Raw genomic sequence first — 26,378 nt, 5'->3', positions numbered from 1 at the left:
GGATTAATCCTTTCATCTGATGATAAGATATCAAGGTTGGTGGGCTCAAGATATCCAGTAGAGGGAACAAATACTGCAATACAGAGCGTTATATTCCACTTGAAAGAAGTGGCAACTTAAGTTGAGCGCATGCCAGATAAAGGATCTGCACTGAGTTGAAGTTACTAACAGCAAAGGTATGTGTTAAAGTCTTAAAATTTTTGATTCTAACAGTCCCAAAAAGGAAGCCTAAAAAGAGAGGTCCTACAGCTTGAAGCGAGTTCCTTGGCTGTGATTTGGCAACCTGCATTTCCTAGGGAATATGTAATAAGAAACACTTTTAAACATGGTGGATTAGGATGCATCTCCATTTACACTTTTTAGCTGATTAAATTTGGTCATTTGGAAAGGTGAGGTAGGAGGGATGGCAGCTGACTGGTCTTGCTACCCAAACACACAGAAACTGGACCATGCTTGGCAAAGGCCGCTATAAAGGGCGTGTTGCTGACCTTCCCAGAATGACGGCCCTGGGGCTTGGCTGGGGTGGCAACCTGGTGAATCAAGTCTTATGAGTAGCTTGGATGTGTCAGAGTTCTGCTAGTCTATTAAAGAGGTCTCAGGGGACTCCCAAGTTGTCCTTGGAATAATTTCTGCACTAATTGGTGGGTAAGATTTGATTCAGGATCATTTAGCTCCATTAATTTTGGAATAAATAAGTCTTTTGCCCAGCGATGTCCTACACCTTTTTTTTTTTTTTTTTTTTTTTTTTTTTACATACTTTCAGCTCAGTCTTGCAAAGCCTTACTTCCACTAATGCAGGTATTTAACTGAAGTGGTTAAACTGAGAGATTATTCAACCTATCTGTATAATCGATGGAGGGATGAATTAGCACAACCCATCCCAGTAGAGTGCCTTCAATTAGGTGGCGTGAATCCAGGTATCATTTGAGATAGGGATATTTATATAAATGAATCTTATTTACATGTATGAAGAATGGAAAAGGGCAGACTAGTATGCATGTAATATTGTTCTTGCTGAACATTTCATAAACCCTAATAGAAATAAACATTTAGCTTTAAAAACCTTGTGTTCTCTTAAAAAAAAAAAAATCATTATGAAGTACTGGAAGGCTGCCACAAGCATCCACCACTGTGAATTCCCACAGTTCTTCCCGTGCTCCCAGACTGTGCTGGTGGAAGTAGCTGCAGGGCAAGTTGCATAAGAGTGTAGGGTAGGTGCTCAGTAACACCCTTGCTGGGCTAAAACAAAACCCTGGCATTGTTTTCCATGGTGTGTATCTGCTTTTATGTGGCGTCAGGAAAGTGACTATAATTTGCTGTTCTACAAAACTGGCAGTTACTCACAGTAGCAATTGTAGTAACAGTTGAGCTCACAGTCCTTACTGCTCCCTCAGGATATGCATGGAAGCAAGATGATGCATGCTACGTGTTTTTCTACCAGAAAAAAAAAAATAAAAAAATTACATAAACCATGCAAAGAACTTTTCACAGCCTACAAGCCAGATAATTTAAGGCTGATGCTGTGTGTTAGAGAGGTTCTGCCAGTTAAATGTACTTCTTTAAAAAAACAGAGGAGGTTTACTACTCTCATAATCCAAAAACATCTATAGGCTTTTTTCTCAAACTTTCCACTGTGCTCAGGAAGTCTCAGTCCCAAAGGAGGATGTCTCACAGGTTATGACCATGTGAATAGAAGGATTTATACTGAAAACAATTTTGCCATTTTTTTCATACATCCTTGGATTTCAAGTTTATTAGTGTATAAGCCAAGGCCTTAACAACAGGAGCCAATGATCCCAGCATCAGTTTCTGGATCTTGAACTAAATTTTAGGGTTTTTTCAGTAAATATTAATCTGCATTCATCTGTATATAACTGAAGGGCATTTACCACTGTAGCTAACTTACATGGTTTTATTCACTCCTTGTCTTTATTCCAATGCTATTGATAACCTTTCCTTGTGCAGGGTTTCCAGTTTGGGCCACACAAAGTCAACCATGTGGCCAGACAAAGTCACTGCCTTTAATGGCAGAGGTTACTGGCTGCTTTCTGATGACATTCCTTAGCTCACGTTATCAAGGCACCGCTATCTTTTTGGTAAAAAAAAAAAATCTAGCCACTTGTCTAGTTCTCTGTTGTTTGATTACCAAGAGGAAAAGCTGATAAACTGATAAAGAACTAACATGCACTGCTGGATAAGTAGCACTTAGATAAAAAGAAAATATTTCTTTTACAGAGTGTAGTTTTACTGCTGTAATTACAAACATTTTTAATTAGGCAATGAGAGCAGACGGGAAGCATCTCCTGGCTGTGCCTGCCAGCAGACGCTGAGACGAATCACGGAGGAACATGCTGGTTTTGTTTATTCTTTGAATTAGTTTTTTTCTGGGTCACTTTTCTGATGCCTTACAGGTCACCAGTGGTCTGTGGAGTACAGGATGGGTGACATTGCTTCAGAGACAAGCCCAGGAAATCCCCTAAATGTCTGTCGTGGTCAGTAGTCTCAGAAGAAAAATTATATTCCTAACTCTTGGAATATAATGGTTGGATTGTATCAGGCTAGTTGTTGGCTCATATTCTGAAGCATGAGGTTTCTTACTCTTTATTCAAATATTTTGTCAGTGCAGTGTAGCTGTGGATGTTCTTACTTTCCCTGGTACCTTCCTTTCCTTCCTGGGATCCTGCTTTTCTACCATCCCTCTCATGTCCCTGGTGGAGATGGGCATGGCTTCCCATCAGCTTCAGAGTGCTTCAGGGCCTCTGGCCCTTTACTCCATCCCTTTCTCCTTTATCTTGGATATCCTTGCCCTGGCTATCATTTAAGCATCTCACAGTGATACATAACACTCACCCAGCCACTGCCTTTGGACATGTAATAGCGAAGACTTCCAAGGACTTCTTTCACTGACAGTGCTTGTGTACCTTTTACTGAAATTTAAGGGAGTACCTTTTGCCCCACATTTTACAGAACTGCTTGCTGTGTCTCAGCTGATTCCTGATAACTTGCAGGGCTCAACCACTGGGGTATGTGTTGGCATCCTGAGCAGAGACTTTCCTCCCTTGCTGGCAAGCAGTTCTTTGCCTGAGCAATGCCATGCTCTGGATCAGCCACACTTGAACACACAATGCTTACTGTTTCGTCAGCATCCTCCTGGGAGCCACATATTGTGTCATGTATTTTCCTGAAAACTAGATAAGCTGCACAATAGCCTTCCTGCCAAGCTCTATAGCCTAAATAAGTCAAGGACAACAGTTCTGCACTACAGAAATAATTTAAAATAGTAAAGTTTTGCAGTGTTAAATGTTTGATTAAAATGACTGAACATCATGAGAAAGAATAGGAATTGTGTAAAAATCTGAAATTTGGCGTTGCTCTGCTTTGATCCAAAATGGAGTAGATACACTTAGAACACTGCATAAAATTACAGCCTGTAATAAAGGTGTCCTCTGAAGAGACCAACAAACTGGATTATGGATAATGCCTAAGAAATCCATACACAAGTGAGCTGGTTTGCAAAGTGTGGTTCATGCAGTCCAAACAGGGAAAATAGGGAAGGCTGGAAAAATGAGTCTGGCTTCCTTATTCATCTTACTCTCTTTTTTGTGCAGTTCTCTGTATTGTGTCTTCCTCTTCACTGGTAAAGTGAAAAAAAAAAAAAGGAAAACCCAGAAATGACTCTCTGTCTCTCCTGCTGTAGCCTTCCTAGTCTGGGAGACCGGTAGCTTCTCCCAGGTGCTGTCAGTCCTTGTTTAGCATCCTCATAATTATTAGAGTTTTTTTCTCCCCTGTCTGCTGCCACTTCTGGAATCGAGGTTACGTAATTAAATAGATTCTGACCATGCTCAGCATGTAAATAAAGGGAAAGTTGCTTAATTCAGTGGAGTTGAACTCATTCCATATGTGAGGACCAAGTCAGATTTCTGTTCCCGCAGCGAGCTTGCTGATAGTAGTTACCCATGCTTCTAGCAGTAGCGCCTGGAGATGACATTAATGGTTTGATCTAGACCCATCTCAGTTCCCTAAAATACACAACTGCTGTATACCGTTACTGTCATAGTCTCTGGACCTGCTGGAGGTTAGACACAACTGGGCTGCCAGAGAGGTCCTACAGCTACAGCTGGCTGAAGGTCCCGTGGCGGGTGTAGCTGAGCATGCTGGAATTTGGACAAGCCTCAGCTCGAGTCTCATCCTCCTAAAGATGCGTTATCTTGTGAAAATGAAGAACTCTCCTGACTTTGGTAGCAGGCAGAAATCTACCAGATGAAAGTAAGTCTTCGTATCTGCAGATATCTTTTACAAGGCTTTCTTCCTTTTGATCCATTTTTCTTTCCAAATAGAACATGTAGGGAGCAGACTGGTGCATGCGATGCTTTCCACTGTGCCCTTTGGAGACCAAAAGCCACATCAAGCAGGAGATTTATGAGTTGCTGGCAATAGATGCTTCATATTCTGTTATTACATTTAAGATGATGAAAGAAGAACAACTGACTTTCATGGCTATGAAAGCAGGAGGAAAACTGCCTGTGGATAGATCAAGCACATGCATCATTGGATAGAAATTAAGGTGTTTGTAACTTCAAATCCTGATTTGAAAAGTTCAAGATAGAAGAAAAATATCTGAGTAAAAGATGTGAGGCATTTTATAAGATTTTAACTCAGATACACTCAGGAGAATAAATCCAAAAGTAACATTATGATTCATTAACTATCCCTAATTAGGCTCCTAAATTTAAGTAGACAGAATCTCCCCTGGAGGCTTTCAAAGGCACCCACCTTTCACTGTTGATGATACAGGGAGCTTAGGAACATAGCTTATTTAAGGAGGACCTCTTCATTAAGTACCTACAGGGCATGGATGGGTTGAGTTTCCAGATTAGGTGAACTGGCTCTTTTAATAAGGTTATTGCATTTCTGGACAGACAGAAATAGGAGGAATCAGAGGAAGGTGTTATGCAGCCCTGTACAACGAGTGGGAGAGGCTGAGAGGGAGCAGTGCTCGTGTCCATCTCTGCCCTGTGGAGTCTCAGCTGGAGGTGCACCATTTCCCAATCTCCTTCATCTCCTAAAGCCTCTCACATCACAGGGCCGTATACCTGCGGGAGATTTCACTGGGAGGAATGGTGAGACTGAGTTAATTTGTGTTGCATGGGCTTTGTTTCTGGACTGGAATTACTTCCACTTCTGAAGTCACTTCTCCAATTGCAGCTGCATGAGAAAAGGACAAACATCTCCATATTTGTGGAGGACAAACAAGATAAGAGGTTATCTGTGTTATATTCTTATTGCACAACCTTTCTGTAGTTAGTTGCTGTCAGAAGATGCAGTAAAGGGGGAAGCTTCTGGGCTGCCTCAGGAGTACTCTTAGCAGAGTGCTCCGAAACCTTGCATGAGTGGTGTCAGGCATCCCTGCTTGTACCGTTTCCCACCAGCCCAAAAGTCACCAGCAGGAGATGGATTTCTGCTTCAGGCAACGTCTGAGGGGAGGGGCAGGGGAGGAGGGCCCTGGTCCAGGCTGTGGGCTTGGGGAGGTGTAGGTGGCTTGGTTATGACAGGAATATTTTCCCAGACAGTCTCACTTGATTTCCGCATGGTGCTTGGAAGTGGACTTACTGTAATTGGCATGAGTCACTTCCTTGTTATCTGTGGTTTGGAATCACCGCGCACGGAAAACACGCCTGCAGCAGGCTGAGTAACTCCCTTTTTCTCTTGGGTTTTGCATTCAGTTTCAGGATTGCAGACTCTATCGATGTTGGGTGAAAAAATTCCCTTTTTAAAATGACTGAAGGAGATGGAAAGCTGAGGTCTTGACCACTAGTGTTCGTTAAGCCTGTGCTCTGTTTTTTTCTGTGAGAGTGAAGATTTTGCATGGCAGCCTGTTGATCAAACCTAAGCTTTTAGACTTACGTTCTGTTGCACAAAGTCTGTTCACGTCTCCTGATGTCTCCTGGGACACTTTACACTTTCTGTGTAAACTGTAGTATACTTTTACTGTAAATATGATATAGGATGCTCAGAGGTACAGTATGGCTTTGCAGACAAGGCATGGAGTTGATGTCCAGTACACTCAGCCTTTTATGTGGGGATGCCCAGGACATCTACGTGCTCATGCAGACATTTGAGAGCTGTAGGATCTGATGGTCTCCTATCAAGTGATCATACCTGTATCTGACCAGAAATCTACCCTGTCAGATGAATGGGGAATGCCTGGTGGCAAGGCAGGAATCGAAGGTAGGCTTTGGTTGTCTGACATGCCACACATGATCATGAGAAGGGGAAAACCTCTTCCCATGTGATACAAATGAGGTTTTATTCACTTGAAAGGGGCACATGCAGCACTGAGTGAGATGGGACACAGGGAGCTGGAAAAGGTTTCAGCTTGCTCCTTGGCCATGTCTGAGACCCTTGGGAAAAAGCCAGGGGTGTAGGCTGTGCCTCAATTTACTTTTGTTAATCAAATTATCATCCTCCACCTCCACGTTTCAAGCTACACAGTGGTGTTACTGTTGTCACCAGGTGCAGAATCTTCTTACGTATGGGATTTTTCCTTGCTCTGTGATTATATTGTGATATTTTGTGGTCTGACACAGCCAAAATCCGTTATTTTAATAGATATTGTTGACTGACTGCTTAGCGAATTTAGGTCTTACAGCACATAAACCACCTAATTCTGCAATCTGAGAGCGCCGTATACCTTACATGTGTGCGGAGGAATTGCTTTCTTGTAATAGTTCAGAAGCATGAATAATCCCATTTCTGTCTGAATGCTGTGCATTTTCAAGTCTCAAACAAAAATCCTTCAGAGCTGCTACCTCTAAAAACCTGCAGTGTTTTATATTGGGTGTTTACTCACAGTAGGATTATTTTTATTATTTTAAAAATATGTTGAGCATCAACAGTTCCTGGCCCCAACTTGCCCAGATAAAAGGCTTGGTTGTAATTTTCATTGGTGAGGGAGTCATGTTTTGTTCAAATTGCACTCTGCTTCAAGCATTCACAGGAGAATTTGCTGATGGTCCTGCAGATCTGCTTTAATCATACCAAGCTTTCCCAGTAAACCTTCTGGACTAGCAATGCACAAGCCGATATATAGCAGAGGACTGGAGAGTGACAGCCCCCCTGTCTGTATGTTTTTAAGACTGAGCTTTCATTGATCTCCCCTCCAGTTGACTGATGTGTATATACAGTGAAGATGAAGGTCAGGGGATAATTGCTTGCTGGGAGTGGAAGTCTTTAAGCATGTTTAGAACTGAGCAAGCATCAGGAAACACCAAATGATCAAATTAGCGAAGAGAAGGGATGGTTTGAGTGCAAGGCTGAAATATAGGGAGCCTGAGTTTGTTTCCTTTCTTTGGCACAGACTCTCTCTGTGAGATTAGATAAATCATTCTGATATTTAAACACTTTCAAAACTCTGTCCCAGAGCCAATTCCCTGTCTGTAAAATTTGGGGGCTATAGCATTCAAAAGTTTTGATTAGGGGAATAATATATGTGCTTATATTGAAACAGCAGCATATTGGAAAAGAATTTCTCAAAAAGAGCAATATTGCTCTGTAAAATAATCCCTTATGGTAATTGACTGAACCCCCAGGACTGGAGTGCTTAAAATTCAATAGATCAAAATAGTAGAAAACACAGCAAATGATCTCGATGAATAGAGGTGAGGTATCGACTGTCCTTTTCCATCTCTTAGCACTGTAATTCAGAATTTTGCTGCTTGTAGGCACACTGACTTTTTCTTTTCATCAGCCCTCAGTTTTCTGGCCACACAAGAGAGTGCTTGTGTGAAAATCCCAGCAAAAAGAGTCTCCACCAAGTACAAATAAGGATACTGTCAGCAGTACCAGCATGTGCCTTTTCACACTGTCCTGCTGGTTGCTTGTACCCGAATCTGATGGGTCTGCTCTGCCAGAGAGCGCACACTCCAGCTTTGATTTTCCTTTGCCCCTGTTTCTGTAGGGGGGAAGCTGCCAGGCAGTAGTGGTGAGGTTTTTGTGGTGGGACTGATACCATTAATTCATTGCAAATGGGTAATGCAGGTCTTGGGTTGGCAACTGGTGTAAATCATTGCTAGCATGCTGTTGATTCAGACAGATGAACAGTGGGAGCTGGTAGCTGGAACTGCTTTTAAAACAGACAGAGAGATTATGTAAAGACCTGAAAGCCTGTAATGGCAGAGGAATGAACCTGCTGATCCAAAAGCTCCCTTGCAGGTTTGTAACCTAGAACTGCCTTCTGCAGGTGCTTCCATGGAGTGTCACAGTGATGGTGACACTTCGCTCTCCAGGTTGAGTCCTGGCTCACATGGAGTCTGTGCAGCGATGCCCAAGTTGGACCCTGGGGTGGGTGGCAGAGCATGTCTTACCATCCTGAAAGTTAACAACTGCCTGCACTGCTCAGCTGCCCAGCCCAAGTTATTTTATCATTTTATCATTTGGATGAATATGCACCTCTCAGTGCGGACTGCTACCCCCTGAGAGACTGAAGGTCCCCAAAGATCCCTAAAACAACTCATCTCCTTTCTTCCAGATGATCCCAGCTCATTTCTCGTGTATTTTAAGGTGAAAGGCTCCTGACTATCAGGCGTGTTAATGCTTTGGCTGAAGAACCTATTTCTTCCCCTCTTGTCCACATACTGTTCTGCTGACTGAGGTGCTTTAACTTCTCCACTTGATTGAATGGAGCAGGCCGAGTGCCAGCCCTTCCTTGCCAGGATTTCTGTGCTTGATACTGAGATAGGACTAAAATCCCAGGTACTTTTTTTCTGGTGTTTTTAATCATAAATAACTTTTCTTGACACCTTGCTTCAGTTCATGCTATGCTTTGTGTCAGATGCACTCCTCTCTGGAGAATCTAAGGAGGGTATTTCAAAGGAACCAGATGTTTAATCTTTCTTGTGGATTTGGCTGCCACACAGAAGCTAACAAAATTGTGAGATGTTTTGCACGTGAGAAGGCCTTTCCATTTTGCTATCTTTCTAAACCAAGCTATCTATCTAAGCTGTGTATTGGTCATCATATAAACTAGAAAAAGAACAGACTTGGTTCTGCTGTCACTCTATTTACTCTCTGCCAAGATAGGCCTTTCCTGGCAAAATGTCTTCAATTTATGGAGTCCACAGAGGAAAATAGTCCCTTGAAGTGGAAAAGTCCCAGGTTCATGTGCTGTAGACATCCTGTGTTGCACTAAGTTGCTTCGAGTTTTAAAGTGGTTTAGTTGCTGAAGTGAAGACAAGCACCTCGGAGGATTTTTGAAAGTACCAAAGTGCATGCTAATCACAGCTGTTAAGCACATGCCTGCTTTGGGGAATCTCTTTTCATAGCCACCTGCATTTTTAGGCACCAAATGCCTACTTGGTAGTCATCTTGCTTCCTCAGCCATCCCAAAGGGGTAACAGCACAGTCCTATCCCATTAAGGTGCTATGACAATAAATGGTCTCAATGAAAGCTTCCTTCTGAATACTTCTCCATCTCTACTCTTCCTTGAGATGCTGTTGACCAGTTGCTGACTGATACAGCAATCTTTTGCTTTATCCTGACTCCTCTCACGGTCCTGTAGGTAGCATTCACAGAGATGGTGGCACAGATGTCAAGGTGGAAAAGCCATAGCTCAGTTCCCTGGGTGTGCTTAGGAAAAGATGGTGTTTCCTTACCCCATTTGGCTCAAATGTTTAAGGTGTCACCACCTGTGTTCTGCCCCGGAGATGGCCATGAATACTGGGAGGTGAAAGGAGATGTTTTTGAAGAAGACTCAGTCTGAAACATGAAAGACTGGCCCAAATCTGCTAAAAAATCGTTTCTGTGTTCCTTTTGCTTCATTTTCTTCATTGGAGGCATATCAGTGGGCTATTTGGATGCGGTTTGCATGAAAAGTGTGTACTGACTCAGGTCTTTTAAATGCCTTTCAGGTCCTCAACCTGAGATACAGCAAAAAGGGTCTTTATTTTTGGAGGGTGCTGAGCCCTATGACTTGATATTAAGTCCCTTTAGGTGCCTCAAATTAGCACCCAGAACTTCAGTTCTCCCTGGCTGCGTGGTTTGCAGGGATAATCTCTGTTCTACCCACCCCCTCCCCAGACTTTCTGATATTTCTGTGGCACAGGTATCCGCCCTTGCTTCTATCTAGTTCCTAACTGGGGATGTGTTTCTTTTGCTGCCTCCCCATCAGACAGCATTTGCCAGTTCAGGTTTCACTAGAAGCTGCTGTGCCAGCTCTTTGATATTCAGAAGCTGTGGAGTTTTATGTCTGTTTCCTGACCTAGCGTGACTCTACGAATAATGCAAGAACTTCAGTGTTGATATCTTGGCAGCCTAATATAGGAGGTCAGTCAGTAAATATAGTTACAATTTTCTTTGCCTGAGCAAAGACAGTAAATTGAACACAATGTAAACAAGGTGGTTGGATCACTTCCCCCACCAGTAATATTTGTAGTTATGCAGGCAAATTTAATGGGCATGATTAAATCTCATGCTCCAGCTTGGCAGCTGATTAGCTGCAGGGGGCAGGCAGGAATTTCCTTTCTGTTCCAGGGTTGCACTCTTTCCAAGTCCTCCTTCATGCTTGTGCCAAGGATCTCAAAGTGCTTTGCATTTTTAATTACGCTTCTTCACGCCCCTGTGAAGAGTGGAGATGAGAGATAGCATGATCAGCAACGGAGCAGTGGGGAAACTGAGTCACTAGGAGGTGGCAGCCTGCTTGGGATGAGGGAGGCAGTTGCCGTTAGAGTTGGAGAAAGGAGAGCTGAGCATCCCAGAAATTTTCTCTTGGGGTTTCTGTGTGCCTAGTTCTCAACAGTCTGTGTCTTTAACACGCTAAAGTCTTGGTTGTCTGCAGGGACAAAATGGTGCTTTTATGTATATATTAGTATACAGTCACTGATGGGGAAAATATATCTTTCTCCACTGGAAATCTTAATTTCTTTATTTTTGTCTTTCATCACTCCGTTCCTCTAATTTCTGAGCAGAATGGCCTGTGTACGTGTTTCTTCTCTTTTTATGGAAAAGCACTTTGCTCTGAAATAGCCTCGGGTGTTGGCCGTGGCTGAGGCAGAGAACTGGTTCAGCTCTGTAAATGACATGCTGCTTTGTCCCCACAGGGCACATTAGTGAATTTACTGTGTGTTCACCTTCAGTGGGTGTACGGTGAGGTAGCTACATTGACTTTGATTTCTTTATCTGGATGTACAGGTGAAGAGCTGGCCTTGCAACATCAAGAAGGAAAAAATATTATTCTTGCTAAGGCATGCTTTGGTCCAAAGAAGGGACCAATACTGTCACATATTAACCTGTTTCACTGGTATATTGCTCACGCTGTGGATGATGAAACACAGAGGACAGTAGGGATTAGCTGATTCTTCACCCTCCTTCTCAGCATGGTGGGAATGGAGAATGGGTCTTTCTCAGCTTACTTAAAGCTTAAATCCCAATGGAGAACAGTGTATTTTGGACTTCATGGGTTGGAGAGGGTTTATTACAGGTGGGGTTTCTTACTTCTGTGGTGGATGATTTAAGCTTTATGATTTCACATGAACAGCATCCTCCAGAGACTGGTTTTGTGAATCCGGAGTGGACAGAAACTTCTTATGTGCAGTCTTGAGCCAGCAGCTTGATGGCTAGAGAGAGGCAGTCACTCAGGCATACCCTGTAGACCCCATTGTTATGGGTCATCTTGCCCAACCCACTGTCATGGTAGGAACAGAGGTGTCTAGCTGGAGCACTCTCAAGCTTGGGGCTGAGGCCAAAGCCTGGCTTACTGGGAATTTTGGTTTCTAAGATGGATGTCTAAATAAGATGTCTGAATCTGTTCCTTAGCCTAGTCTCAAAGCTTAATGGTAAATAAACAATATCTTAATCACTTTATAGTTTCCAGCGTTCTCTCTTGAATATCTCCGTGCTGGCATTTGGAGACCATTCATCATAGTGGTAAATGAGTGTGTTTGGTCTGCACATGGTATAATTAAGTATCAGCTGAGCCCATAGCATAATGTGATAATTCTCATTCTGACCAGCTGAAATAACTCACTCTAATAACTGTGCTCTTCTTACTCCCCTCTTTCAGTTCCCAAGAAGCTTCTGCATGAAACCCAGCCAAGACCAACCAATTACCAAGGATTTCAGAAGCCACATTTTCCACTGCGGCCAAGAGTGTTTGATCCCAATGTTATAGGGGACGGCGTGTTCCTCTCTGATGTCTCTCCTTCCAACATAGGGCGAGCTCTCCCAGGTAGCTATGACTATTGCGATGTTGGCTCAAACCTAACTGTGTTGTGGTAATTGTTCCCTTCTATCTCTTCTTCTCTTGATTTCTATATTGTTCCCAAACCCCATCCATGTCACAGTCAGAAAAAGAAGCTTCAAGGCACGACCAGCAATGGACTAAAGCGAACTGTGAAATTCACACTGGGTTTGTTGAAATAGCAGTCTTGGCTATGCACATCAAAACTCGTCATAGAAATACTTTGCAGACCCATCTAATACAGTGTCAAAGAAAAAAAACGGGGTAGAGACAGTAGATCTGCCTCATAGGGGACAGCGAAGTTTTCAACTGAGCTTTGAAATATGATGCTATTTTCATAAAATGCAAAGTCAAGAGATACGAATGAAGTCAAATTTTATCTGTCTTTAGGCATAGGTGGGTAGGAGGAAGGGATGGTGTATGAATAAAGCAAAAGCACAGGCAAGCACGTATAGGGTTAGTTGGTGTTTTTGCATGGTGTTTCCCAACACGCAGGAGATGGTAATATATGACATTATGTCTGAAAATCCCAGCCCGTGCTCCCAAAGATTCAGCTCTAGAGTGGGTATGGGGAATGCTACCTTGTCTCTGTCTATACTCCTGGTAAAGTTAATCCACAGCTTGGATAGTCAATCCACAAATAATTAAGAGTCAGCAGTAACAGATTTCTCAGTTTAGAGGCCTTACTGAAAAGTTGTCACAGAAAAGAATTTTGAGGTAGTTGGCCCAAAATAAACTTTGTGATCCTGGTGATTCTTTAAACAAGAAAAAAATATTCCTGAACTCATTTTCATTCTTCTAAACATTTCACTTCTACAAATGACACCCTTTGTTTAGTTTTCACATTGTTTATTCATTAATTTTTAAAATATGCACCACTTTTTAAACAAAGATGTCATTTTGAAATTAAAAGCTAAAAGAATGTTTTGAAAGTAGTAAAAGGAAATATTTGGACATTTCTGTAATCTCTCCATTTTATTTCTTTTCTTAAAACTATTTGCTAAAGTCAGCCTGGTATCACAAGTAACCTCTCCTATGCTTATACTGTGGTTTTGGGCAGATTTACTGCTAGCTGAAATAATTTTGCTCAGCTTTGGTGTAAAGTCACAGGGAAACAGTTTGAGTGACTGGGATCAGCTAAGAAAGGGTGGTGAAGAGAAAACCAATAGTAGGTGAGCTGGTTAGGCATAGACAAGGTCTTCAAAGCTAGCAAGGAGGAAAGGGGATGTGTTTTAGTATGATCCTGGAATGAACGACAGACCAGGGAACCACACAGTATAGCAACACATGATCCTTGTGAAATTGTGTTTGTTTGTTTTTTCCCTCCTGCATAACTCCAGTCATTGTCTGTCTGCTCTGTCTGTGCTTGTACAATCCTGCAGATGACAAAACCAGTTCTGTGGTTTTGTGGTGCTCTTTGCCAGGGTATAGTGTATGCAGACGATTATTAATTTTAAAACTTGTTTGATTGCATCTGTTCTTTGGACAAATCAGAAGTAGAAAAAAAAAAGGATTCTTCTTACATCTTACATGAGAGGACTTATGCCTTATTCTGTCTCCTAAATACACCACTATTGTACAGCATAAGGGATGCCCCATCCCCAACAGAAGTACTGGTGGCCATCTGAGCCTTTGCTAGCTGATCTAGAACATGCACCTAGAAGCCCCCACTGCAAGTATAATTTAAACCTTAGTCCTTGTGAGTCCATGAATGTATGGAGGGACAGGTGGATTGTCACGAAGATGGAATGGACATGTGAGAGAGCATGGTGCAGAGGCCCCGGGTTCATGTCCCACCAGCTCTGCGCAGCTGCAGTCCAGATGCATTAACTGGACTTTACTGAACTGAAGAGTTGTAGAAAATTCTCAAAGACGTAGCAGGAACCTGGAGCCACCTAACTCAGCAGTCCTTTTTATGATGAGATATATGGTTATGAAATATATATGAGATTATATTCTGGTGGTGCCCTTCCTTTTCATTGATTGTAAAGAGATTTTAGATTAACTAGTTGAGAGCCAGACTCAGTATGTAGACGTCTCAGGCAGAATTCAGCTACCCCCATATAAACGTGTCATTTGAGATGATCTGGGGTGTTCACCTGGTTTCTAGATGCTGACCTAGAAGGGTGAGAGTTTCCCCTACGTCTCTTCTCATACCTGCCATCTCTGCATGGATGTCCTGCTGACCTGGTGTGTCTTAGATGTTTGTGTATGAGCAAATACATCAAGCTTAAGTGTCTTACAGGGAGAGCTGAATGACTCTAGGATCTGTCAACTGATGGCAGGGTTCAGTTCCCTCAGTTTAGATGCATAGTGATACTTGAGATGCTCTGAAGTATCCAGGACATCTTTAGGAGGGTAGTGGCTCAGTTTTTAGAAATGAAAAATTTACCCTGCTTTCACAGATTTCTTTGTGGTAACAGTGGTAGAGGAAAATGCAACCACTTGTAACAGGCGTAGATTTGCTGGACAGGGAGAAGAAAGGAAAGATTAGAGGGCATGTTGATATTTCTGGTGCCTACATTAGAATGAAAAGATTTTTCAGAGCTTTGCTATTGATTTCCTGCTAACCATGCCCTAGACCCTCTGTGCCCCAGTGCCTCCGTTTGTACAATTGATCTTCAGTGATCTCCATTCTCCTAAAGCAAGAGGTTCTTGGGATATTTTTCCCTTTTGGATCTGCCACGAGGGCACCCTTGTTTGAAAACTTTGCTTCAGGGAGAGTCATTAACACCTCAGTACTTGTAACATGTGGCTTTCCCAAGGCCATGCAGCTCTTCAGTGGCAGAGATACAACTGTGCTGCATTCCTCAGGGCTGATCCCTTACAGCCACATCTGGACATCCATCCCCACTGCTTCTTCTCCGAGGCAGATTAGGAGTTGGCATCACTGCATGCACGTTCATGCACTCACTCCCTCTCCATCCAGTTTTACCTGTTCTCTTTGACTCCCCTCAATTTCTGTTACTGCTTCCCTGGGCTGAGCCGCTTCCTGGCACAAACAGTGGGAAGCTGAACGTGACGCCTCACGCTGCCGGGTTTGCAGGGAAGGGAGATGAATCAGGCAGCCAGTGAACACAGACCATCTCACATCATGGCTGCTGGCAGAGGGCCTTCGCTTGCATGGTACTGATGGCATTATCGGAGATGGACCTGACAGTTTCCTGAATTTAATACCCGCAGATAAGTGGAAGCCAGGTGCAAGTCCGTGATTTTACAGCGTGATGCTTACTTTTGGCCAGAACCAGACACCCAGGGAAAGGAGCCTGAAAAACTGTGATAGCTACAGTTAAACAATCACATGGATGATGGAGCTGGATCCTGTGCACCAACTTTTTCATGTGTTTAAAACAGTTAGTGTTTTGTGAATAGTGGGGGTGTCTGCCTGCAGATCAAGGTGCAGGGAGCACTCAGCAGTGAACTGATAAGGTCTGAAAGGGTCTCTTTGAGCCTCCTGGAATTAGCTGCCTCCTTAGCTCCAGTCTTCAACAAATAAAATCAAATCATTAACCCATGTGCACTCACCTCTCCAAAGGGGAAATGGTGTCTGGGTGAAACACAATACGAGCTGGCTTCTGAGGGAAGTCATAAACTCAGGTCTGCCCTTCCCCACGAAGGCTGGAGAGAAAGCAGGTCTGTTTGCCAGGTGTGGATGGATCACTACAGTGCAACACCGGCAGAGGGTTTCCGGCTCTGCCTGTGTTTTTCAGTCCTTATTACAAGCTTAGCTGAATCCACTGTTGATAAAGTCTCCTTTGATTTACATAAGAGAAAAGAAACCTGATTATATATTTGCTGTAGCGTAGGTGGGTGTGTCTAAGTGGTGACATGAAAGAGCAGGAGACGGGGGAGAGAAGATGCTGCCTGGATGCAGACAGGGTATGTGCTCAGCTGAAGCTACCTGAGAAGGTTTAGTTGCCGCCCAAAAAGAGGCAAATTTGAGGGGCTCGTTGTTGAGGGGCTCTACATTTCTGAAGGCAGATGCTGACCTGGTGGGGATAGGGCAGGGTAGGGCTGGGACACGTGCCTCGTTCCTCATTCCCTTTCTGTTTCAAAGCAGAGAAGAAGAAAGGAAGGTCGGCCACCTTCTACCCTCTAGACAACAGCCCCTTCCTGCGTCCTGTGGATGAGACACAACCGCCGGCGCTCAACAGCAGCATGGAGCCTGTGGGCGTTAGCACAGAGATGGCACTGCTCAGCAACGTCCTAGCAGCGTATGCCTTTATCACAGGTAGGTCTTGCAGCTGCCATCTCTCTGGGCTCTCGTAAGCTCTTTGTAGACCCTCAACTGAGCCTACACTTCATAGTCACCTAGGGCTAAATCTGCTTCTTTGAGCTGTTTATATTTTTCATTCGTCTCTCAGCAAATTCTCCCTTGAAACACTTGACCAGGGCAGCTCTAGCAGACAGTATATAACAGGGTTTATCGTGCTCTGCTTTCCTCTGGATTTGCTCTCATCTGAAATTAAATACAAAGTAATCTTACGTGTGGTATTAGTCGTAATGCTCCATTTTCCTCGAGATCAAAGCCTGGCTCATTAGGGAGGCAAGCTTGTTGTCCTGTAATTTGGAAAATAAGCAGCACTCAGATCATTACCCTGCTCAAGAGAATTTGGCTAATCTTCAGTAGAAGTGTGAAGATGAAGTAACTTGAGAGTCTCCTTAATTGTATATTTAAATCTAGTTTAGAGTAAGGTTTCCTTGGATCACAGTTTGTCTTTCACCCACATGTATCTTTCAAGTAGCAAAGGAGCAATCTTCTAATGAGATTCACTTTAAAAGTTGAAATAAAGATTGTGTGCTCTACTGAGTGCTTGGAGTCAGTACCATTGATAACAAAAGTAGAGGCAGGTGATACAGTGCAAATATTTCCCTTCCCACCACTGCATGAGTTACCTTGTCAGCAGTAGGGATTGCCTGCAGAGTTGGAGGACTTAACCCCCAAAAAGGAGGAGCACTGGCTGAATAGCATCACATGTACTAATTCAGCATATTGTAGGCCAATCTCTGCAGTTTTCTCCAGAAGGAGGCCCTTGGTTTCTGTGTAACTAGCCTCTTGAGGCAGGACACACTGTTTGTGGTCACTTTTATTGTATGGGTGTTCTTAATTTGTTTAACGAAAGGTTTATATGCTTATTACTTTGCAATGTTTGTTGCTGAGCAATATTACTTTGCTAGTAATATTAATGTGTTGCTCTTTTACTATATACTGTTAATAATTCTGTGTACTTCAGCCAGTCTGCTAACACCACTGTAATGCAATTATGCTATTCTGGAGCACTGAGGTCTATATAACTAAAACTTCAGTATTGGTGAGCTAGTTTTTCATGTCTGTGTACCATTTAGTCTTGCTAATTCATTAAATACTAATGCATTCTTAATGCCATGCTCTTGTTCTTCCTGAGATATCGCCATGCTGCTACAGACAAGTATTTGGATTTCATAGAATCATAGACTGGTTTGAATTGGAAGGGACCTTTAATGATCACCTAGTCCACCCCCCCACCCCACCCCCAATGAACAGGGGCATCTTCAACTAGATCAGGTTGCTCAGAGTCCTGTTGAACCTGACCTTGAATTTTTCTAGGGATGGATCATCTACCACCTCTCTGGGCAACCTGTTCCAGTGTCTCACCACTCTCATTATAAAAAATGGCTTCTTTATATCTAGTCCAAATCTATCCTCTTTTAGTTTAAAACTATTACCCCTTGTCCTATCACAACAGGCCATGCTACAAGTTTTGTCCTCATTTTTCTATAAACCCCCTTTAAGTACTGAAAGGCTGCAATAAGGTCTCCCCGGAGCCGCCTTTTCTCCAGGATCAACTCTCTCAGCCTGTCCTCACAGGAGAGGTTTTCCAGCCCTGTGACCATTTTTGTGGCCTCCTCTGGACCTACTCAAGCAGGTCCACATCTTTCCTATGCTGAGGACTCCAGAGTTGGATGCAGTACTCCAGGTGGGGTCTCACAAGATCAGAGCAGAGGGGGAGAGTCACTTCCCTTGACCTGCTGGTTGTGCTTCTTTTGATGTTTGAAACAGCTAATTTGGGTTTTGCATTTTGGAGTCACTGAGTAGATTAGTAGAGTGTTTCTGCATGTTTATTGGAGGATCCTTCTAAAAAGACCATGAATGGTGAATCCAAAGTGAGTGGTGAATCCAAATCCCTTCTATACATCCAATAGCGGCATCTGGATCCGTATTTTTGTGACAGCTTTAAGAACAGGCTGCTTAAGTGGAATTAGTAGTGTCCTTCACAAAAGATAGCTGAGTAGGATATATGTTTTCTTGCGTGGGCTTCTCTAATGAAAGATTAGAAAAAGCAAAGTTGAAATGAATCTTCTGTCTATCATACTTAGCTACAGCTGCCCATTTTCGACATGAAAATGCCTATATTCCCAACCTTACTATAAAATAAACTGCTGACATTATTTTCCTCATCTGAACAGTAATGGGCTGCATACGGGTGTAGGATTTGTGGTTGGAGACAGTTGGGACTAGGTTTCAGGGCTACTGATAATGCCTCATGGACTTTCCTTCCATTTCCCGCAGCAGAACCCTTTGACCCTGCATTGGTTACGTAGGGTACAAGGCCTCAATTCATCCCCTTAACAAGGTGTCAGTCTTGGCAGGAACCTCTGGATTTTACTGTAGCACAAATAATAAATAATGATGGCTTTAGCTGTCTTGTTACCATGGGATTTGCTTGCCCTCTCATGATGTGGTCTCTTTGTGATGTGTCCACATCCACAGGATGTCAGATAGGTAAAACTCAGACCTCAGGACTTTGGTGTTCAGTGATGAGTTCAGGAGCTTGTTGCTCATGTTTTCCAGTGCACCTAACCGTGGCTGTTAGATGAGTTTTAGTCTCAGTGATATCTATGTTCAGTTTGTTATTTATGACAAAAAAAATTAATGAGTCCCCTATGGATTGAAACATCAGATACCCTAAACCATCTTTATCTGCTGCATGTAATTTACCCCTCTGCTTTTAGCAGAGAGGATGCATTTGGCATGATTTATTTTGTTATACGTGAATATGGAGAGGTTTTAGATTATGAGTTCAAAGACAAGTTGTGTCGTAGGACACAAATATCATCTGCATAAAACTACAGCACTGCAAAGCCACCCCCCTTCATATTGCAGATCTTGAGCAGCAGAACAAAATTTTTGTGCTTGTCTGAGTTTGGGGCCCTGAAGGCAGCTTAAGCCACAGCAGCTGTTGATGTCCTTAGTGGTTCAGGAGAGGCAGGGTGTCGGGCAGCCAGGGAGCTCTGGTGATGGCTCACACATCTTCCCACTGCTCCTGACCACAGCCTTGGTGCCAAAGGGAAACATTTGTGCAAGAACTGCTCTGTTTCATAAGACTAAAAGTGTCCCTCAGGTAAACTCTGCAGACTGAAAGTGCTGTATTCAGGGCTTCCCTTTGCTGATGAGTTGACTCAAAACAGGACTCTGCAAGAGAAAATTGTGAATAGGCTGGGGCAACATATAAAGATGTTTTTTCTGTTGGGGCAGAGGGTGGTGTGTAGCCACAGACCCACACCAGAAAAAAGAAGCTATGGGTACTTGGTATTTCTTGGGTAAAGTGTGTGCTTGAAAGGAGGATCTGCTCTACTATTTTTCCTGCCTCCTGGCAGTAGGGTGTCTCTTAGCCTGAAGAGAACATCCACAAATCAGTGTGATACCCTCTGTGCTCAATGATGTTCATATTCTCTGCCCAGAATGGCAGGTTTGGGTGGGCAGCTGCAGATGAAGAGCGTGCAGGCTCGATCACTCACACGTGCAGTCTTGCAGTGCACAGAGGGGAGAAGTGCCAATATTAGCGAAAGCCTCTTGTGCTTGTTTCCACCATTTTTTTGACTGCTGTTCCCATATAAAAATTGGAAATGTTCCTATTGACAACTGAGGAGTGAAAAATCACAGCACAACAGGAAACAGGAGTGCTGTGATTGCAGCAGTGTTGGTTTTCACCGTCAAATCTGTTTGCGGTTACAATCATGGTTAGGAGTATCAAAGCCAGTTAAGTGTTAGTCTTATCCTGGCTTCCAGAACCTTGAAAACAACATTTCTTCAGAAACAGGGAGAGTGAACAATGTCAATGAGGAGTGAATTTATCACGTGATCAAACAAGTAAGTCTTACTCAGAGCACGGTCCTGCAAAAGACTTAGGGATGCCCTTAATTTGAAAACCGATTTTCTTTATAGAATTAGATTTTTAATTATATACAATATCTGCCTGCAAACCGTAGACCTGTTATTTGCCATAGACCTGTTCCAAAACCTATCTGAGTGTTTGGAAAGACTTCACCAGTCTTGGTGACATCTGAAACTATCTTTGCAGTCACAGTCTACCATCATGACCAGAACTGTCCCTTGTGGTTATCTCTCTCTCTCTAACATTCCAGTTGTATCAGAGCACTTCCAATGCCTCCCTTTGGACAAGGGACTTACTCCAGTTTTGTCATTGTGTTCAGGCTGAAGTAGTTGGAGAGAAACCTCCACAAATCCCTGTTTTATTCTTCTTCCACAAGCAAAGCTTTGCTGCCAAGTTATTAACAAGGGGCTTCCAAAAAACAACCTGGGGGAGATCATTCCAACTTTTAGACTGTTGGCCTGAGCCTTATTAATAAGGGGCTCCTGGAGAGCTTCCTCTGTTCTACCCGGGGATTTTGGCAGCCTGTGGGGCTAACTGTAAATTCTCTAGAAGATTTTCCTCCTACTGTTTGTCTGGCCATGCTTAATGCTGAACCTTTTACTGGGGCCCTCTGAAATTTTCCTCCCCACTGAGGTTTCTGAATGCATGAAGGCATCACAGGAAGCCAGCAGCGTTAATGCCTAGATTGGTTTTTATTTATTGAAACAATTTATTATAATAGCAATAACAACCTTGGCCTGGGGCATTTCCTGGGGAATTAATGGCAGTCTGGGCTGATGCTCCCAGCAGATTGTTAGCCCTCAGGAAACAGGCTCCGTAATTGCTGCTGGTTTTGTTGGAAAAACACAATAAAATGTGTTTCTAATTTTTGGCCAGTTTGAGCACCTAGAAAATGGTGGCTTTTGTATAGAGGGTTATAAAGAGCGTATATCTTTTGTCTGCATGAATTAAATTCAGGCTTGAATCAGTGACAGTTTCATCAATGCTTTCCGTCCAGAAAGAGAAATACCAGGGGGTAAGGGGAAAGGTAACCCCAGCTAAAGAGACTGACAGCAACCGGGTCCTGCTAGAAGTTTAGGAGGAAAACGTAGCTCGGAGCTGTCATCCACAGCAGTGGAAGAAAGAGTTACACTGGTCAAAATCCATGTACACACACCCACACATGAATGCATATCAAAATTATGTTAACTCCTGCTACTGATGTCCATACTTAAGGAGTTTTTTCAAATGTAATGACTGTTTTGAGGAGCTTCAGTGTTAGCATGATGAATCTGAACCACTGTCGAGTTTTTGGAAGATGCTGAGCATCCGTTTGCTGAAGTGGATGCCCCCTTTTAATCTTTGCAAGTAGAAGATGCAATGGGGGAGGCCCTCAAAATCAGCTGTCAAACTCCCAAATCTAGGCTATTGCTGACTTGGCTACTTCAACTGAGAAAAAGCAGAGCCCATGGTTTTTAGCTTAAGTTGCTCTTTCTGCTGTGAAAAAAGATGTTGCTGTGAGTGGATTTTACGTATGATAAATGCCAATGCTGCAGTTGAACATAGGGTTACAGCTCAGTGAGGAAGTCCAGACAGTGTCTCAGATGTTGACAGAATAGCTGTAGGAGCTCATAAATGCCACTGGAGCCCAAAGATTCAATTACAGCCATTGCACTGCATGAAGGGGCTATACATACAAGCACAAGCAGGGGATGAAAAATTGTTGCTTAAGTAGCAATCAAGGTGCAGCTTGCTCATCAGCTGGATACAGAAGGATGGAGAAAGGAGTGTGTAGGAGAAAAGAAGAGCAGAACATGGACAAAAACAGGGGAAGAGAAACTGCATGTGTCTGTGTCTTAGGCTCCAATCTATGTTTTTTTAATGAGTTGCTTTAAAAGAGTGAACAGTAGAACTAATGCAACCAAATCGAGCCCATGTGTGTGCAGGAACGTGGTGCTCAGGAAAGTGTCTGGCGTCCTGTCAGCCAGGCAGAGTGGAGGCACTGGACCAAGTGTCTGCCAAGACAAACAGATCAGTCCCGCTCCTTTGTTCTTCTCACACCACCCCACTCTGTGTGTCCTCCTTAGCCCTACTTGCGAAGAAAGCTTTGCAGTGCACATGGAGGTAGAAGCTGTACCAGGGTGGGATTCCATTTTTTTCTGGAGTTTTCAACTCTCCGGAATGTAGGCCACTTCTTTACTGTTCACACAGTATCAGATGGGCAGTAGCTTTGCTACTACACAAGCAGGACTGCAGTTTTAATTCAAGTTCTGCCCCCTGAGTTCAGAATTGCCACTAACTTCATCAGAACCAGGATTTCACTCAGCCAGACTGCTGTGAGAGCCATCGACACATCCTCATGCCTGCTCTGGTATCTTTACCTTTGGATTTTTGCTATCTCACTTTTGTCAAAATATCTTAGCTTAAAACACTCTGGCTTTGATGGCACTTGGCTTTCCAACTATTCCTGCATTTCTCATCTCTTCTTTTTTTTTGGACTTGTTGAATACATCTGCTGCAGTTTTCATCTTGGTTTTTTGTAGTGTCTCTTCAGCCTGTTTTTTTTTTTGTTTGTTTGTTTTGTTTTTGGTTTTTTTTCTCATGCCATCCGCACCAAGCACTCTAGCAACAGCCTCCTGTTTTATCAGCCAGATTTCAGACTATCATATCATCTTTCTTCACCTTGGTTTGTCAGTCATCTTTGACTGTCATTTGGTAGGAGAGTAGTGAAGAGCAGAAAGGTGTTTTGTCTCTGTAACTGTTCCATGAGCATTTCCAGGCACTGAACTGTGTGTTGTCTTGAACTGTGCACACATCAGTGTTTGGGCTCTGACCACAGAATCAGAGAATAATTTAGGCTGGAAGGGGTCTCCAGGGGTCACTTGGTCCAACCTCCTACTCAGAACATGGCTGACTTTAAATTTAGAGCCAGCTTTGGAGTTAGAGCAGGGTCTTGTCCTGTTGAGTTTTGAGTTCATCTTCTGCAAACCTTGTTTTAAGGAAATCAGCTGTTTCTAAAAGCACAGTGGGGGAAAGTGAAGGTAGAGTGGAGCCTTTTAGTTACAGAGATCTTTTGGGGCCGAATGTCAGACTCTCAGCTGGTGAGAACTGTTACAGCTCTATCACTGAGTTCAAGGGAATAAGACTCATCTTGAGGAAGTGACTCCCTCCTTGAACTCAGGACTCCCAACAGACACAGCAGATTAGAGCTGACCTTGGCACTTCTGCTCAGTTCACCTTCACCCATTCAGGGTACCTATAAACTGAGATGATTCAGCCCAGGGGAACTGCAGTAACAGCATTTATCATAATTACACTTCTGACTAGTAAATTAATAAGATGACCTAATTTAAAAGGCATTATGGATCCTTTGGAGTCTTGTTATATCACCTCTGAAATGTGGCTATGCAGGATTCATCCTGTTAGTGCACTGACTCCAGCTGTGCTTGTGTAGCACAGATACACATTTTGGTGGTCTGGGCCGAAAGCCAGCACACTTGCCTTAGATAAGCAAATGAAACCTATGAATAAATAATATGCATTTTTACCATGCTGCAAGGCTGCATATAAAGCTTTGTAATAGTCATTATTCCTGGTACAACGATAATGGATGCGACAGCAAGATGCACTTAGCTGCTGCTGGGTGTGCAGCACCCTGGTGTCAACCCTGCTCATGCAGCCACTGGAATTAGCACCGAACTCTGCGGGCTGCTCCTTCTCCTTTTAGACAAAGTCAAGACACGACTGCAGCGAACCCACATTCTGCATGTGAGCAAATGCCTTGACAGCCAATCCACTGTTTAAATTCCTCCTCCTGATTTCTCTGAAGGAAGGACGTGAAGGAGTGCATGGAAGTAAAGCAGCCTTTAGAAACTCTGCCCCTCCAGAGACCCTGGCTGGGATGTGCACAGAGGAACTGTGTGTGTTATGTTCCTTTAAGGGTTGTTCTTAACAATCACCTTCTTTCCCCTCTCAGAAAACCCTGAGCGAGCTGCTCTGTATTTCGTCTCCGGAGTGTGCATTGGACTCGTCTTGACCCTGCTGGCCCTGGTGCTCAGGGTGTCCTGCCGAACTGACTGCAAACGCTCCTCTGCCAAAAAACCTCCTCGGGAGCGGGAGAGTGACAGCGACAGCAGCGACAGCGATGACGATTCAGACACCACCTCGGACCTGTCTGCCCGCAGGCACCGCAGGTTCGAGAGGACTTTGAACATGAACGTCTTCACCTCGGCGGAGGAGCTGGAGCGAGCTCAGCGGCTCGAGGAGCGGGAGCGCATCATCCGGGAGATCTGGATGAACGGCCAGCCAGACATCCCAGGCACCAGGAGCCTCAACCGCTACTACTAAGCGAGGCGGAGTCCAGCCTCCTGCCCTGCACCCTGGGCCTCCCCCACGCCTGGTTGAGGAGGGGGAGGGAAGGAATGTTATGTGGGTGTCTCCCCTTTTCCTTTCAGGCATGCCACCTGGAGCAGTGTGGATGGACAGCAATAAAGCTTTCCCTGTCTCCTTCTCCCAGACATATTGCTATCACTCTTCTTCACAGACACTTTCTGATTTCAACAGAGATGGTTGCCAACTTCATTTTTTAGTAGCAGGCAGGAAGGTGACAATTACAGTCCTCCCAGGTGGGACATGGAGTTTGGCATGCTGCGGTACAAGAGCTCCTCTCTTGGCTGGGGAGAGAAATCGTCCAGGTTTTGGTGTCCATTTAGGATTTTTTGGGTTCTCTTTCCTGAGGACTGTGGGAGAATTGTGAACAAAATGATAAATCTGGAAAGGTGATTCGGGAAGAGAGGGGGAGGTGCATCTTGACCAATTGTCTTGTGACTTCAGAAGCCATGAGATTAACCTAATTAAAACCCAACGGCAAATATGACTTGTTAAGAACTGGGGGATGGGGGGGAGGGGGATTCTTCCATCGTGAAATCATCTCGGTGCTTGGATGTTTGCCATAGTGTACTCAGTTATTTATGGCTGTCTTTTCATCTTCCTTTTCAATGGAAACATTTATTTTTTTACTGACACCTCAGGGATAAAATCCTATTATTTTTTTGAGTCTGTTCTCCCTGCTAGCCCCTATCAAACACAACCCAACCCACCTCCAACAGTGAAATTATGGTAATATAAGAGATGTGTCAGTGACTGGTGAAAAGTTAACAACCTCAAAGAGGTTGAAAAGGGTTATCTTTTTGTTTTGTTTTAAATATATATATATATATATTTGAAGATGCTGCACAGGAATGTGCCTTATTCTGGTTTTTTTTTGGTTTTTTTTTTTTTTGTTAAACTACAGTTTTCCTATGGATAGCAATGCACAATGTTTTATATATTTTATTAAAAAAATAAAAAAAATAGAAGGTCTATGTTTACCAGAGGAAAATGGAGACAGAAGAAGCCACATATGACAACAGAATGGATAATAAATGCTAAATAAATTCTGGTTTGCTTCAATACATTTTAATCTGCATCCTCACTTTTGGCATAGATATTGTTCAAGGGAGATGCTTTGGAAGAGTAGCACACCTCTGCAAGCAATCAAGGCTGATGTCTTCTGCATGCAGGAAACTGGAGGCACTTTTTCCTTTGGCCACAGCCCATTAGTCCACCTCTGCAGTGCACGTGGGCAGGAGCAGCTGAGCAACGGGTTGGTTCTCAAGGAGCCATCCCAAAGCCCATCTGCACCAAGAGAAAAGAGTCCTAGTGATATCATGATGCTTTGAGTCTGTCTCCCAGACCCACATTACCTGGGCCAGAAGAAAACATTAAATGAATCAAAAAAAAAATACATGGAAGAAAGGTGGAATATATTTTAGTGCTCCTTCAGTTGTCCATGGAGTGTTCACTGGTATATCACCACCCTACTCACACACAAACACCAGTTCACATGACTTCAGTCATAAAACTTGGTGTTTTTCAAGTCTGCATGAATGCTGCTGCAGCCTGTGTGGCTTTGGGATGTGCTCCTCTGTCACTTAGGCGTGCTTATGTTTTAAGAGTTCACAAAACACCG

General features: G+C 43.5%; 1 protein-coding gene across 5 annotated transcripts in view; it reads left to right on the top strand.

The window, feature by feature from the left end:
* Nucleotides 1-25,885, top strand: part of EVA1A (eva-1 homolog A, regulator of programmed cell death) — a 213,373-nt gene extending 187,488 nt beyond the window's left edge. For 3 of the 5 annotated variants that reach the window (XM_074921819.1, XM_074921829.1, XM_074921837.1), the window contains 3 exons: nt 12,057-12,221; nt 16,294-16,464; nt 24,345-25,885. In XM_074921819.1, the coding sequence (XP_074777920.1) occupies nt 12,057-12,221; nt 16,294-16,464; nt 24,345-24,715 (707 nt within the window). In that variant the 3' untranslated portion in view covers nt 24,716-25,885. Of the gene's footprint in view, nt 1-12,056; nt 12,222-16,290; nt 16,465-24,344 lie in introns of all 5 variants that reach the window. The other 2 variants (XM_074921810.1, XM_074921845.1) reach the window with 1 other exon arrangement.
* Nucleotides 25,886-26,378: the final 493 nt, after the last annotated feature.

This window comes from Athene noctua, chromosome 1 (genome assembly GCF_965140245.1).
Source record: "Athene noctua chromosome 1, bAthNoc1.hap1.1, whole genome shotgun sequence".
NCBI lineage: Eukaryota > Metazoa > Chordata > Aves > Strigiformes > Strigidae > Athene > Athene noctua.
Note: the sequence above shows the minus strand (reverse complement) of the source record. Positions and strands in the feature narration are given on the sequence as shown.